Source organism: Perna viridis, chromosome 15 (genome assembly GCF_037379345.1).
Source record: "Perna viridis isolate PV_CMFRI_1.1 ecotype Kerala chromosome 15, ASM3737934v1, whole genome shotgun sequence".
Classification (NCBI taxonomy): domain Eukaryota; kingdom Metazoa; phylum Mollusca; class Bivalvia; order Mytilida; family Mytilidae; genus Perna; species Perna viridis.
In genome coordinates this window covers 18,177,153-18,194,006 of record NC_142459.1, presented here as the reverse complement: position 1 = coordinate 18,194,006, position 16,854 = coordinate 18,177,153, and the positions used below count along the sequence as shown (strand labels likewise).

General features: G+C 32.1%; 1 protein-coding gene across 18 annotated transcripts in view; it reads right to left on the bottom strand.

Moving 5' to 3' along the window:
* Positions 1–16,854, bottom strand: part of LOC148597312 (uncharacterized) — a 97,304-nt gene that overhangs the window by 64,952 nt on the left and 15,498 nt on the right. Inside the window, exon 1 of one of the 18 annotated variants that reach the window (XM_088564117.1) lies at positions 263–334. The exons of the other annotated variants lie outside the window; for them this stretch is intronic. Within the exon in view, the coding sequence (XP_088420243.1) occupies positions 263–319 (57 nt within the window). The 5' untranslated portion in view covers positions 320–334. Of the gene's footprint in view, positions 1–262; positions 335–16,854 lie in introns of those variants that run through there. 18 annotated transcript variants of the gene reach the window in all.

The following is a 16,854-nucleotide window of genomic DNA, read 5'->3' as shown; positions in this document are numbered from 1 at the left end:
GTAATAACAGTGAATTTAGTCTAAAATAATTGAAGAGTTTAAAGGTCCAGAACTAGAAAAAAACTTGCTCTCATAACCATTAGGACTAATATGAGTAAGTTAATAAATATCTATGATTTTCAGGATTTGATGCAAATTCAATGAAATTTACCATATTCTCAATCCCCAGCCCACCAACATTTCAAAAATATGCAAAATTGTTTGTAATTTTGTATGATAGATGTATTAAAAATAGTTTAAACATATTATATACTCTTCTTACCAATATATAAACATGAAATACCGCAAAAACCACACAACCCAAGGTAACACAATGCATTAATTACGACACTTCTCCCATAAAAACAAAACATTTTTCAACATAAAAAATGACAATGGTCGCTCATTAGCTATTTTTCATCATGACGTCTTATGTAAGTTACAGGTAACTTAGTTTTTTTACCTGTCACCCTTGTAATCTGGCCGTTAGCACTTAATAAGATATGAGCCAAGACATCAAACATTAGTGGGAGGAGTAGGCTTGTAGTTGACAATGTGCACGATTAAATAACCTCCAGTGGAAAGACATCTTTAACTGCAATATTATTCCCATTTAAAAAGCCATTTGTACCAACACCTACATGGCATAGACAGACAAAATAAGGTCTCTGTAAGAAGGGAAACTTGACATTTTATACACTGCATGAAATTTAAATGAACATACTTGTATTGACAATAGCTCTGTATTGTTTAGTATAACTTGAGACTTCTTGAACTTTTCTGATCTGTCTATTTAATCATTATTCGAACACAAAACTTAACCATGTCCTAGTTTCTAACTCAACTCACTGTGTTCTTAATACTGTGTACTTTAATTTCCCTTCCATTATCAAAATTCTAATGGATGTTCTTTACAATGCATGTAACCTATTTTGAAATATAACTCAAAATACCTTATCATAAAAGAGTCTGAAGTAAAACAGATAGCAACAAATGAATTCTAAAATTATATCATTTTTCTTCTTCAAATTTTTTCGTAATCTACTTAAAAGTTTTAGAAGATTTTCTCTCACAAAGTTTAGGTCTTGGGATTAAGTAGGGCAGCAAAACATCTTTTATCATAGTAGCCTTAATCACCAATTATTTGCTCCTTCAGAGATAAAAAAATCTCCCTAAATACCACTGACAGTTTCTTATACAACAATGATTCTACAACCTCTCAAAAGGTACCAATTAGTTAACCACGCAAGCAGAAAATGAGGCTAAAGCTAGCTGGGGATCTCGGACTTACAGTAAATACTTAATGAAAGAATGACCACATGAATTGTTCAGGTTTCTTTTCATAGTGGCAATTCTCAATTTAAAAACCAACAAACAAGTGGTTTCTCAGGTTACTGATTATACAATAAATATTCACGCTGTTTTAACATGTATATTCGGTTATCTTCTACCTATCACCAAATTTTGTTTTTGTTGCAGGGTAGGGTCAGTTGAATGTTTTACTTTATTAAGCAATGTTATGGAGAACCTTTCATGTACATGTATACATAACAAAAATAGAAACAAAACTACATTAGATAAAATTGTTGGCTTGTGATAAGTATGAACGAGCCTGAACTGGGAGAAACTGTGAATAAAATAAACTTTAATTTTGCCAATTTCTGGATAATTACCTTGATTAAAACTTAGTTCAAAGCGGAGTCAAGTCACAAAGGTGCTGTAAACCACAGGATACCCCCTGAGTTCCTCTTTTGAAATTCTTACAACCCAACTGTCTTTATCACATGTATCATTATTACACAATCAAACAAAGTTTTTTTGCTTGAATGTACAACCCTCTATGAAAGAAAAATCTTGAAAACTGATTACAAGTCAGAGATTATGATAACCTTAACATCATTACACGATTTTAATGCTGTTTTTTTTGTCTTTGAGTTACGAACTTTAATGCTAAGCAAGGAACATGATGGAATTTTATAATTATCTTTTGTAATTAATTTCACTAGCATGTTAAAACGAAGGTTAACGGTACATAGACGCTCTGTCAATGAATTACGTAAGCACTTCTAACAATAATAGAAAAAATATACATTTCATTTCAATGTCATAGCATTCTTTATGCAGGAAATGGAGAGATTATACTGAAAAGAGAATCGTCAATTATTTTTTTTCAAATCTGAATTGAAGTAGACTTGATAAAACTCAAAGGCATGAAATTAAAACTTACAGTGAAGAAATCAGAGAACTTTTTCAAGCTTTCTTGAATATAACTCCAGTAAGGTAAAAACAAAAGAAATAATACAGAATAAAAAAACATCTACTACACAAAATCTTAAAAAACAAAGATAATTTAACGTCAAAATTCTTGAATGTGAAGATTTCTATTGCCTTATCATGTGGTAGTCTTTCTAACGATCAGACAGAGGGTGATTCATGTATGTTAAAAGCCCAACGAATTCAGCTTTACTTCTTGTTCAGAAACAGTTACTGATCACAAGACCAGTCTTATTTTTTTCATTTGGTTGTTGCACTTTTGACGAAAAAATCATATAGATTGTACACAAAATTTGCACTTTGGAAGAGTTATCATTCTTGATTTGGCTTCACTTGGTTAATATCAGTGGGAGCTGCATATATTTTTTTTCTTAAAAGTGCAGATCTGAATGCAGAAAAGATTGTTATGTGAAGGTATAGAATATGTAGACTGAAAAAGCATGGTTTGTTTGGTGGGTTTTTCTACACCATAAATCACTTTACCACTGGCAGTGTCTGAATTTTATGTAGACAGGTAGTTTGAGAAAAAAAAGGACTAATCAGAAACAAAAATAAGCTGACAAATAAGATCACCCACTGCTTCTGAACAAGTAACCTTTGAGGAGCCAGTCAAGAATCTGAAAAACCTTCAAGAAACAAGATATAGCACATATATGTAACATCAAATCTTAAATATTCCCTCTTTTTTCCACAGTCTAACAATACAGAAGGAAAATATGTAAGTAGTGGTAGAAACTTCTAAAGTTGACTTCTAAAAGATTTTGAAAGTTGGAAGCTCAGGTGTATGTAATCTCCCACTGTTTTCCTCCACAACTTAAAAAAAACTGAGAAAACGAAATCAGTATTAGTACAGAGTCTGACTGAGAAAGTACAAAAGTCTATCAATACATCAAATCTCCTTAGCTCAGGTGCACAATCTTAGATGATATCATTATCTCAACTGACTTTCCCAAAGATCAATCCAACTTATGCCCATAATTTAAAAATATTGGCCTCATTACTGCAATCAGCAAAGATAATGAAAATATATGATGATGAACCTGCTGACAAAATATTTCATGGCCATTGAAGAGGCTCTTAATATTGGTAACCCTGTTAAAAATGTTTTCAGAGAAAGAAATATCACTTGTAGTGTTGACTTCTTTAATAAACTGAAGATATTATTCCTAGAATTGTGCTTTTTTGGGATCATTTTTTTCCCTGACATCATTTTGAAAAGATAATGATGAATCTCTTGACAAGGGCTTTACAACAGTGAATGAAAAGTTAGTAGAAGATGACATTTCATTATTAGATAAAGAAAATTGCATCATATCAGGTACCTTCTGCTAGAATCTTGGTTCCCTTAATTATTCTTTCATAAGAACTAAACTATTACTAGTAAAATTGGTCAGTGCCTGGTTTAAAAAAAATCTTTAGAAACTGAGTGTTACCTTCAATCATATTGACATTTGAATGTCAGTTAGTAGAAATGAAATTGACATGTATTTTGGAAATGACAAACCACAACGTTTTCGAATATCAAATCAGATTTTTTGTCCAATTCTTATCGCTGCCATCACGGTGAACCATAAGTCAACTACTTGTTATTTTACAAATCAAGTACCAACTAATTGTTTAGAAATTGTGTGATGGATTGAAAACGAACATAATACAAATAATATCCATTCTGTCTGTCACTTCTATAAATATTTCTAGCAGTCACCGCTAGCTGTACTTTAATTGCAAGCAAAATAAAATCAGTCAAATTCCACTATCTATGACATTGCTCTGTAAACAGAGCTTGATCATAAACCATCAGTCATCTTGATTGAAACCTTTACTCCATTTTTATTTGCCCACCTTTCAAGGCAAGTTGTATACTGTACACTGGTGTTTGTCTGTCTGTATATATGTACCTGTCTGTAATTTTCACTTTGCACAAAAACTAAAAAATTCTGCAAACAATATTTGTGAAACTTCGGTCATTTGCTTCTTTCTATTGATTTGAGCTCATATTCAATTTTCATAAATTTCTAATTTGTTTTCATTTAAAATGTACATTAACGGGATGATTTTCTAAATTTTGACAAGAACTCAAAAACCCTTACTGCAATCAATGTCAATGAACTTTGGTGAAATTTGTGTTACTGTTGCTATAAAAAAGATCTAAACTTTGCAGTTTGTCTCATAAATTTGAGAAAGAACAGTATTTACTGTTCATTGGCTTCTGCAAAAATTTGCACAGTGCCAATAGAAAAACATTTCATACATCACGATGTAAAGTGAAGAACTATATTGTACTGGGGAGAACTTAATAAAATATCGGAGTGTTCCAGTTGTAGAAAAGTGCAGTTGTCAACAAGAGGCCTAACTTCTAAAAAGTTGGGTCCACTACAGATTATTTAACAATAACATACCTCAACCCCATCTTTCTCTATTTTTATCCAGTAATGAGGAAAGCCATAAATTACATTTTCATGCTTCCTGATCTACTAAGATTTTCTTAAGACAATGTTTCTTGCTAATAAATATTGACTTACCTACAAATAGAAAGATAAAATACATGTAATAAAAGAAAGATTTTAACATAAATTAGCACATAGATGAAACATTGTTAAAACATTTGACCTATAACATAAATTAATATATTAACTCATATATAAAACAAATAATGAACTAATGTTGGTGTTTCCCACAACAGCTCCAAAGGAGCAGTGGAAAGTTTTCCTAAAGCATATGGCTGGTGGGAACATTTTATATGTGAATTTATATTCCTATATAAGTCATTGCATGTGTTGTAATGTCTATATAACAGACAGAAGGGTGGAAGGGAAAGACATCAGAACGGCCAATCCTTCTATAATGGTCTAAGGGAAACCCTAAATGTGACCAAGGGCTTCAGTATACATTCTTCAATTTTTTAACAAAGATGATTGGATGAGGGTGACATATTATTGGAACTTTTAAACAGAGTGAGTACAAACTAAATCTGTTCTTTTAGAAATCATGGATAAACCTGTCTAATCTGAAGAATTTGTTCTGTTTCGGCAGGTGTGCTATTTATACAGGTAAAAAAAGTATTGAAACTGATATGATTAAAGTGATGATTTATTCTGTTCACAAAATTGCAATGTGTAGATCATCTTTGTTTTCCTGTTTTCATGTTTAGGTCATGTAGTTGGATTCTGATATCTCTGAATTATTGATATCTCTGAATTATTCTATTTTTGACACTTCAGTCTGTTTTTTGCCAATATGTATGAGGATTCTTATGTAGATAGTTTTATTCAGATTCTGATCTACACAAGTTTCACTGAATATCCAATGATTGCAATTGTGGAAATCATTATTGTAAGGCTTAATTAACTTAGAAAATTATTTAAATGTGTTCTTCAGTTGTGATAAAAGGATTGTCTACTTCAGAATAATAAATGCAGAAAAAATTAACATACTTTACTTAAGGTACAATGTTACAAAGCCCTGATGATCTAAACCCCCTCACCCCCATTTGGATTTTGATTCCCCTTTGGGTTCTGATGCCCTATCAATAAAATAGACCATTAATGTAACATTAAGTGATATTCACCATGTTACGGATTTAACAACTGTGCAAAGTTAAAAAAATTGGATTGATCAATTCTCAAAATATCATCTGGAAACTTTTTGGGAAACAGACAGACAGACTTTTCAGAGGGTATCACATAAAACCTTGCCATTTAGTGTCTAAAACCTAAATTAGAATCATTAGGCCCCCACAGACAGGGTTATCAAGTACATATGTCACATCATTCTCACCTATATACCGATCAATTCTTATAGATTTTAATTATCCTCTTTATAATTAGTTCATTTTGTAACAGTATTTAATTTAACTCAGGTACCAGTAACACATTTCATTATCAGGCATTACCTATAGGTACAGTGAATAAATGTACTCAGGCCATGCAAGTTAATACTTTTGATTCCTGAACTGTTGAAGGTTTTTAAATAGGATCGAGCTTTACAGCTTAAGACATCTTTATTTTCTGGAAGGCTCTTAAATTTTAATATCCAGTAGCTTTTAGATCTTTAAACTGTTAACGGTATCATCTAAACAGGGAACCTCACTGTCAAAGGTTTTTTTTAATTTTCAAGAAAACTATTTAGTTTCAATATTGGATAATCAATTGGTCTTCACTATCAAACAAGTGAAAAAAACTTAACTGGGTTTAGAAAGGAATACTTTAAACTTACATTATACCAAGGGAGCATTTAGCACCAAAAATGGTTTGTACTCAAGCTAAATCTAAATCATAGCATATCATAGACCAAGTAGCAAAAACTACTGAAAAATTTGTCAAGGCCTACATTTCATACAGAATATTCCCATATGGTGAATACAATTTTTATGGTTTTGGTTTCCTTTAATTGGACCCTTTAGGGAGGTAGACCTTAACTCTTGAAATCAGTGATATGTTTGTATCATATTCAATTTCATCATAGCCAATCAAGTGTTTATTTGATATGGAATGAAATCAATCTAAGTTACTTTGATGCTTTCATGAGATTGACATTAAATACTTTAGATAAACATCCAATGATTTGTAAGAGTTATGTCCCTTACTCTAGGTCTATCTCCTTAAGCAAAAATAGAATTTGATCCCCTGAACAATATGCATCAAACATGGCCTGAATAAGAAACACATAATTGTCTACATCTCCGTCAGAACATTTTGCATTCATTCCCTTTTACGTAACACGTCAAATAAACTCAATTAATGTGTCACAATATGACCAATTGTGGTGGGGAAGTATTCATAACTAATAATTATACATACGTGCAATAAATAATATGTGTTACAGTCATTATACATACGAAATAATCAATAAAATTTTTTTATTTCCAAAACTTTGATGAATCGGTTGAGAGACTTTAATTGTTTGTCAGTTTTGTTTGAATTATTTGTAATTTTACATTTATATTACACCAGTGAGTAATGAAGTTTGTTAATAAAAATATGAATACCAATCTTTGGTCTAAAGACATCTAAAAAAACCACAGACATATGATCACAGCAGAGCTGCTCAATATTTCAGCACATGCAAGTACATACAATACAAAAAAAACACAGAGTGAAAAGAAATCTTACATCCTTAGTTTGTTTTTCTTTACCTAGGTAAAGAAATGAACACATGTAGTCTTCTCACTTGCTAATATTGGAAGAAAAGATCTCATGGAATTTATCCTCCAGAATACATATGTACATGCAGATATTTCTTGTATCACACTGATAGTGCAAAACTATCAAGATAAAATGTATTGGAAAGATGTAATTTTTTTCTTTCAGATTTTAACAATGAAAAGTGGCATGCAAATCTTTTTTGACAACCACAATGAGCTTCACAGTGTCATTGAAAACTAACAACAACAGAAAAATATGTTGATCCCTGAAGATGATGATTGGGGGTTTTTACGGTCTTGACTATCCTTACGGATCTTGCATGACCACCCCTTATGGGGATTCTGTTGATAATGCCAGTTAGTAGTAGAAGATCGTGAAGCCCAGGCTTCGGGATAGCTGACCAAAGAACTCAGTCAGGGCATGTCCTACTAGCGACTGGGCTGCTGTGTTGACGCTCTGGCCTACTCCGAGTGAGTGATGCCTAATCATTGGTACTAGTATCCAAGCAGGGGTTGATCATAAAAAAGAAACCTTAACATTGAATTAATAAGAAAAGGCTAAGTGATTGGGATTCAAGTTTTGAGAATAGGTCATTTTAAATGATCTTTCAAAATTTCAATGGACCATTCTTCAAAATTCTTTGTAAAAAATCTGATTTCAATGGCACATTTTCAGCAGGAATGTGATAAAAAAACACAGACCCTCTAATCCCTGAATCAATGAAGGCAATACAAATCTGAACATGTAAATAAAAGAAAAACAATCATCATGAAACATTATATACCTACTTAAGTAGCACTCCACATAAGAATCATGCAAAATGTGATACATGGTTGGAAAGCCTACATATTTTTTAGTATTGATATCTTGTTTAAAATGCTTAAGTAAACAGAAATTAACATTTGGTTTTTCATATAACCTGTGCTCATAGGAGATAAAAATTGTATAGAATGCACGGCAGAATTCAAAAGTAAGGGAGATAAATCTGTAAATGACACTCAAATACAATAGAATCTATTGGATTGTTAATGTTGATTATCTCCTAAGAGCAGGCAGATTTGAGTGAATAATTATGCATTTCATAACATAGACCCATAAAACAACTTAATCACAAAAATAAAAATATGTAGCCTTTTTTGGATTGTATCACATTTTTCAGATTTTGCATGATTCTTACAAAGACAGCTACTTAAAACAATAAATTCTTTTCTTTTTTAAGATCTGTCTCCCCAAAAGTCTTTTTTGTTAAGTGTTAGGGTTACAAAGGACTAACTCTGATACAATTATTTCTCCCTTTATTACTCTTGTTTTAAGTGTCAGTCCCTGTAAGAATCATGCAGTTGGTGAAACATGATTTGAAAAAATCCATATTTTGGTAATGTAATTTGACTACCTGCTCCATCAGTATCAAGGAAAGAAGACAATATTTTCCATATCAAGTTGGAGTGTTCATTTATAATTTCACTGAAATGCACTGAAAATTTAACATTTCAAGGGCAGAAAACTCTGTCAAAACCTCATTTTTCTAACATTCTATTAAAAAATTTCTAAGATAAACCAGTGATGCAGAGATCAAATAATGGTCTTTCAAATAGACAATGTATTTAATAAGTGATATTATATTGTCAGATCGGTGGGATTTTGACAGGCATGTTTCTGATTTTTCCTATTTTGCCTGATTCTTACAAACACTTACACTCAAGACTCCAATCTCATTTTATTGCATAACTTGTGAGAAAAGTCAATTAGAAATACAAAATACTGCACAATTTTTAGAAATCTTTTCAAGATCAAACACTCACTTCAAGTTACAGATCTTCGAAAATCCATAAATTTCCCTACATAAATCAAAGGGTAAAATGTTGCCAGACAATTACTCTACAGGTTTACAGCCCAACCAATCAGAACTGTTGTTTCATACTTAATATTAATTACTAATTCTGGTGTCAATCGTGATTTTGAGTTGTATAATCAAAAGTCATCCTTCCAGAACCCTCAGTAGAGTAGGATCATTTTTACTGTTTTAAAAAACAACATTTTTTTCTTATTGATGTTTTGATTTTAAGTTGATATGAAAATTATTAAAAACTTGAAAATTATAAAATAGTGGGAAGCTACTTGTGGCAAGTCATTCCCATGTACATTCATTCACTCCCTGAAAATTTGGACAAAGTGATAAATAACTGTCAAAGCTATAACATAGTACATTAAATTGCAACCTTAAGTTTTTGTAAAACTCTAAAAAGACTGCATTTCCAATAACCAGTGCCGGTTTGTCAAGTCAATGGAATTTGGATGACACTCAATCATTTTGAAGCTGATTCAGTGGTATTCCCCTTTGACCTCCTATTTATTCCCCTTTGACCTCCTATTTATTCTCTATGATCTTCCAATTTTTTCAAAGTCTCAGGTATTACCACAGTGCTAACAAGGAATATTGCACTCATTATTAGACACTAAGACCAAAGTGATAGAAAGTAACTGTGTAACTTCGTCAAAATACAATTACTGGTCAGCACACATGCATTGTATATTAGGACACGCCATAAATGATATAAACCCCCACCACACTCCATGAAACAAACATCAGTGATTTTATATCGTCCTTCAAGCTGTCAATCAATCCATTTAGCAGATCATTATAGTACAGACTATCAACATGGCCATCAACAACTCTAAATATAGAGTCACAACTAATGGCAGAAATAAACACCTGCTATAGTATACAACATGTAATAATACATGTATGAACCTTAGATCTAGGGCTGTACATGTCATAAGTCTAGGCAAGGAGGTCCAGGATTTCAGGTTAGGGTACATAGAATTAAAGCCCAACCAAGCTAGGTAAAAAGCTTTTGGTATAGTAGAAAAGAAAATTTCCTGAACTTAGTGGGATGTACACCTATCATGCCTTTCCTTGTATCTGGGCCTTCTGGGTTTCTTCATGTTTCATAAGCCTACGGTCCAACATGTACAGCACGACTCTCTCTCTCTCTCTCTCTCTCTCTCTCTCTCTCTCTCTCTCTCTCTCTCTAGGTTCACAACAGATACAAAAAACCTTTACTACATAGTTAAAGTAAATGAAGGTTTGACAGTCAAATGCAACATATCTATACAACAAAGGTACTTGTACATGCAGAGTCCTGTTTCGACAGTCTGCCAGGAACTTCAATACAATATTTGAATAATCGTCATAATCACCTATATTTAAACCCAAGCCAGACATTTTAGCAAACAATGGAGAGTTATTCTCACTTTCCTATTCAAATCGATGGTGTTAATTATTAAAATTCAATGCATGAATTTAAACGGTATTCAAGTCCTAAGATCTAGCAGCAATTATTGAACAGTATATCTATTCCTCTATTCCAAGAGAGCCATTGATAGGAATCTGTTGGTGGTTGATCACACTATAAACTGGTACTTAAAAGTGACATTTCATTAAATTTATGAGGGACAGTTGATTGTGCTCTACAGCAATTTGTAATGGTTAGGCAAGACTACACTGAAAAAGTTGGAAAGTTGGGTTCATTCATGAGACATCATAGTTCATGCCAAGATCACCATACTCTCATCCCCACCTACTTTTTTTTAACCCAATGAGAAAGTGTAAGGGTTGTTTTTCATTTGCCCAATTAAAAGTAATGAAGGTGTGTTCATTGCATATAGCCCCATTACACATAGCCCATATCTGTTGTACTACTTAATGTCAATCTGTATTTTCACAGTATTCTATGGAAATGATCTGTAAAATACGGAACTTTCTGAAATTTTAACAAAGGTACTATGGAGATATTCACAATCCGTAGAGTGATATTTGCAATCAAATCCATGGAAAATATGGAAAATCTGTATAAGTAAACACCTCTGATAGCCCCAAATAATTATATAGAGTGTTTTTTTCATTAATATGGAAATAAAAATGCTCTTAAGAGATTACTGAGCACCTAAGAACCAAAAACAGTTACTTCACGTAGTATTAGTCTATGCAAGAATTTGATATCTTTCTTACTAAATCTGCCAATTTGTTATAAAGGCCAGTATTTAAGAACTTGTATGCACACATTAAGTTTAGGTTATGACAAGCTTATGAGCCGTCTTTGTATAAAAATCTATAAACTGCTATAATATCAAACAAATATTATCTACAAAATTTGTATAAAGGCCGATTTGTTATGAATGGACCCATATTTAATTCAAACTTTCTCATACAATGGGCACATATCAATAGGGGAAACCATAGATCTAAACTACAATAGGCTACTCATTGTTCATGCTCGGCATATCAGATTTAGCATTGTAAAAAAAAAACGATTATTTACCAACCTGAAACTTTAGAAAGAAAGGTAAACAGGACAAGGGGTTTTGGTCTTGAAAAAGTGTCAAAAATTGATTACTATCTTAACAATGCACTTTTTATATAAAAAAAAGCGAACTTTATTCATGGGAAAAAAAATCTGTAGTGTGTTTCAACAGACTAGAAATTTCCTATCAATATTTAAAGTTTTCTTGATGTTAACGATTTTTACTGTTTATCTTTCCAAGACATTGAAAGTATAAATAATTCAAAATATACATGTACATTTACTATGGCACAACCAATTTCAAGAATATTGACTACAGTTTTCTTAACTCACATCCTACTTTATGTTTTAATACTTTATTAACTTAAAAAAAGGCATAAAATGTACCGAACTTAAAACAACACCTAACAATAGTACTCCTAAAACAATATAGAGACAAATTTTCCCATGAAATCCCCGTAAAACTTTGAAGACACGAGTCAGTAAACTAAAAAGAAATCATCATGCCATTGAAGGACAATATTAACTACACCACTTACAGACAATACCCCTGAGTCTATCGGCTGTTCGTCAAACACTCAAAATTACTTAGACAACTAGATCAGAACAAAACTAAACCACTCAAGATTTTGCAAAGCTATTGATTTTAAAAATCAATTAGGACCCATAATAAGCAATGTGGTTTTTGTAGGGACAGTACACTGAAACAATTATGCTTTCATTTAGCATTAATCATCAATACAGTTTTATGGGTAATGGTCGAACACCAATTAAAGGGAGAATTGAGTCTACTTATAGAGTTAGGAACCGTTATGTATATTTAGACATAATGATTCCTTCCTTGGAAAGCTGTATTATCGGAAAATAACAGATCCCAAGGCTTAAATATAAACCTCAATGAACTTGTACCTACAACTGTATTTACATGGAGTTGATTAATTTTCCAGTAGACAGACTCTGATCATAATCTTAATCAACCCAGCATAGATTACTTTAGTCTTTTTTAAGAGCAGAACATAAACTTTGAGTAAATTATGGGCTTCACTCCTGCACTTAGTTTCTACTGCCTAAACAAAGGATCTTTACTGCTTAAATTAAAGACCTTTACTGCTTAAATAAAAGATCTTTGCAGGCTTAAACAAAAGATCTTTAATGCTTAAATATAAGATCTCTACTGCATAGACAAAAGTAGTACTGCAGAGGTTTCATTAAAAACCGGCTATTGTCAAAATGTAGACAGGTCAAAAGTGGAAATGGATGGTTCAAAATGACAATGGGGCCCCATTCCCCATTTGATACATTTTGAAGGTGTAGATGGTCTGTTCTCTCTATTAAATCTGCCCAATGAAACGATAATGAAAGCCCCGGTAATGTCAAATAATGGGTGTGTGTCATTATGTGTTGGGGAGGGGACCAATCTCTTACACAGGGGGTTTATTTGCTATTTGCTGCCACACACAGTGCTAAACCATGCCTCTTAGGTCTGCAGAGGAGATATAAAGGGGCCTAGAAGGACTAGTGCTGAATTTAAAACAATAAGTCATTGTGAAACTAATGCAAGATGAGTAAGAGAAAGAGGTAAAGAGTTCTCTATCCAGAATAAAAAAAACTCTGTTCATCAACCACAATTCTTGCTACAAGTCCCTCTATCAGAAGTAACTTAACATGCTGTAAGTACTACTTTTGTCTATGCAGTAGAGATCTTATATTTAAGCATTAAAGATCTTTTGTTTAAGCCAGCAAAGATCTTTTATTTAAGCAGTAAAGGTCTTACATTTAAGCAGTAAAGAACCTTTGTTTAAGCAGTAGAAACTAAATATAAACATATTCTAGTTTTAAAATCCTCCAAACATACGCACTTGTTAAAGTAAAACGAACTTGTTAAAGTAAAACGCAAGATTCACTGGTTGTCCAAAACTTTATCATAATTGGAAAACAAACAATTTCTGGTGACAGTTTTTAACAGGAATATCAGCCCATGTCAAAGACCTATTGAAATTTTGGACAAATCATAGTTAAAACCCTTAAGATATGATGTTGTTATTTCTTCCCTATGAAAAGTTAAGTACATGAACAAGGAAACTAATTACAAAGACATGAGACTCACGGGACTGTCATTCTAAGATGAGTTGGCGGTATGCACTTGGACTAACCGGTATTGTTTCCCATAAGCTTATTATAAAGTCAATGTTGTCATGACCTTGGGATAAAAATGTTAAAGATCTTCCTATATAAAATGACTTTTATAATCAATCTGTATTTGTCAAAAAAGTTCCAATAGATATCAGATTATAGAACGAGTTACAGAAGCTAAATCATAATTTTTTTATATAGTTTTTGTTCCATCCCATCTTTCAAATCTCCAACAATTCAAAAGTATTGAACAGTCCTATTTCACATTAACTATTGTAGGAAATGTATTTCAACAATTGTAAGTTTCCATTGTGGGAAAGCTAATTTATGACCCAACTCTTCTCAAAAATTATAATATACAAAGGTTTCAAGACTTCACTCAAAATAATTCCTCTTTTGCAGAAATATTGAAATTTAATAAATGACTACTCAAATTAACTCTAAGCAATAGTCAAAAGGAATAGACAAAAAGGAAAGTCTGCATAGCAAATGAACACAAAATCATTTTAATTGTGAAAACATCAGAACAAACAGACGGACAGACATTATTTCAGGATATCTGGCATACAATTGATGCATAACCAAATCCCATTAGTCTATTTATCTTCTTCATACTACACTAAATAATTTGTACATATCATTCTAATTAGCTAGCTCCGTGACCAAAACATCATTTATATAAGATAATTAACACATAAAATAGCAAGCAGTCCACTATTTGTTTTTCTCCTGCCCATGTAAATTGCCTGGTATATCAAGCTTAATTGCCTAGTCTATTATTGACCATAGCTTAAATCTGGTTTATGTTAAGGCTTATTAGCCTAATATTAACAGATTGTGCTAAGAATAATAAAGTTACATGATTTACATTGCGGGGATGTGTGGCTAGGTTGACCAGCTTACAGGGCATACACTGTTATATTCATTAGGTTAAAATAATAAGTTACAGGATTTTTAGTAAAGTGATGTGTGGCTTAAGATTGACCAGCTTAGAGAGTATACGATAATGATGTTCATAGGATAGACATAAACGATTGCCCCTGGTAACGAAACACCACCTTAGTCCTAAATACTAAATGATTGCCTCTCGCCATGAACAAAATGATTGCCCTTCAGTAGCAACCATCACTCCTCTAAAACCCAAATGGTTGCCCAATCCATCATCATCATCATCATCCTAAAACGCAAATAGCTGCATTACCCTGAGCCACCATCTCCTAAAAATTAAACAGTTGCCCCTAACCACCATTCACCCCATAAAAACAAATACATATACAGTAAACCAATTTCAATGTCATGGAAGGGTTTGGTTTAGACAAGTTTCACAGCAATCGACCATCATCCCCCTTATAATAAAATTATTGCCCCTAACATGAGAAACTTTTTTATCTCTAAATCCTGATTTGCTCTTTGAAATTGTATCTTTTTGATAAAAGATTGTATCAGTCATTCATAGATCCGGTAAAATCAAAGAGATAAAGCTAATGACTGATTAACTGTTGGTAAAAGATTTTCAAAACATTGAGCAATGACCTGGCATCATCTTCGACCTTAAATGCCCTTCAGGAGTACAAACACCACTGGTAAGTTAGAAAAAAAAACATGAAACTGCAAATATTTACCAATGTGTCGTCAGCAATTGTAAGTATAACCATTCACCTTAGTTTTTTTTTTTTTTTTTTTTGTTTTAGGGGTGGTGTTTTGAGAAAGTCTATTTTTTTCTTTTGTCTTACTTGCACATTATTTTAGTAACAAAAGGAAACGGATTATTCCTGAATATCGATTTGTAGGTCTTGAATGCAAAGCTTTTAATTACCATTCTGTGTAAGAATCAGGCAATGGTTGACATCATAATTCTCAATTTGGTCTGTACCTCTAATATATATATCATTATACATCTAAAAAACAACTGAAAAGCTATTTACATCTGTGACAATAATATTTTAGACTGCTCATATAAAAAAAGTGTAAGAAAATTTTCCCACTATTTTTCCATAGTGTATTTCAATTAAATTTGACATCAATATCTTAAAAAGGCAAATTTATATACAAACAATTTTGAGTATTTCTGGAGATCATCAGATATAAATACTTGGTTTTTCCTTCATGTGCCACACAATATACACATTCTGCCTGATTCTTAGATGGAGAAGTACTTAAACAGGTCTCGTGTTAGTTTAGAAACACTGCTTATTTTCACACAAACTACACCAAAGTGAAATTGATAGTGTGTTAAAATTGATATAACGAAATCAAGTGTATGTATAAAAATATCTTTAAATATCAGGGAACTCATAGGTCACATTTAGGTGAAGAAACTATAAACAAATTTCTCCTAAAAGTTAATAAACAAACATCCAAGCTCCATCTTTCAACATTGACAGAATAAAAATCTTTGAAACTGACACCTCTACATGAGTTAATATACAAACCAGTATGATATGAAATGTGATTAGCTAGTCTTTAATGTCATAGCCAGGTAATTACACCTGTAACGACCATATCTCTTTACATAAAATATTAGCAATATAATATCCTGTTAATCATTGGAATAAATGGATTAGTAGTCCATGAAAATGGTTTGCACCAACAGATTACGTTAAAAATGTGTCATGGCTTTAGAAAAATTTAGACATTTAGACATCATACACAAAAAAATTCATTTTTTTTCCTCATTAATGATAGTTCTATTATCATTTGTCGAGTACATAGGGTCATAATAAAGAAAACAGGTTAAGATATTATTCCATATCAGGAATAAAAATGAGTTAATTATATAGCAAAAATTGTCATAATTATCGGGAAATTTGATTATGTATATATCAAGGCATATATATTCAGAGATGATTTTAAACTCATTTGTTTACAGAGTTAGACAGCCCAAGACTGGCAATTTCTTGGCAGGGCTGACTAATTTTAGCAAAAATCTATCTATACAGCCATAGAGTAAATATATTGAAAAATTGTATTCAGAACTGGCTTGAATTTGAGTGAAATTCCTACCCTGTTGTTTACTCCAA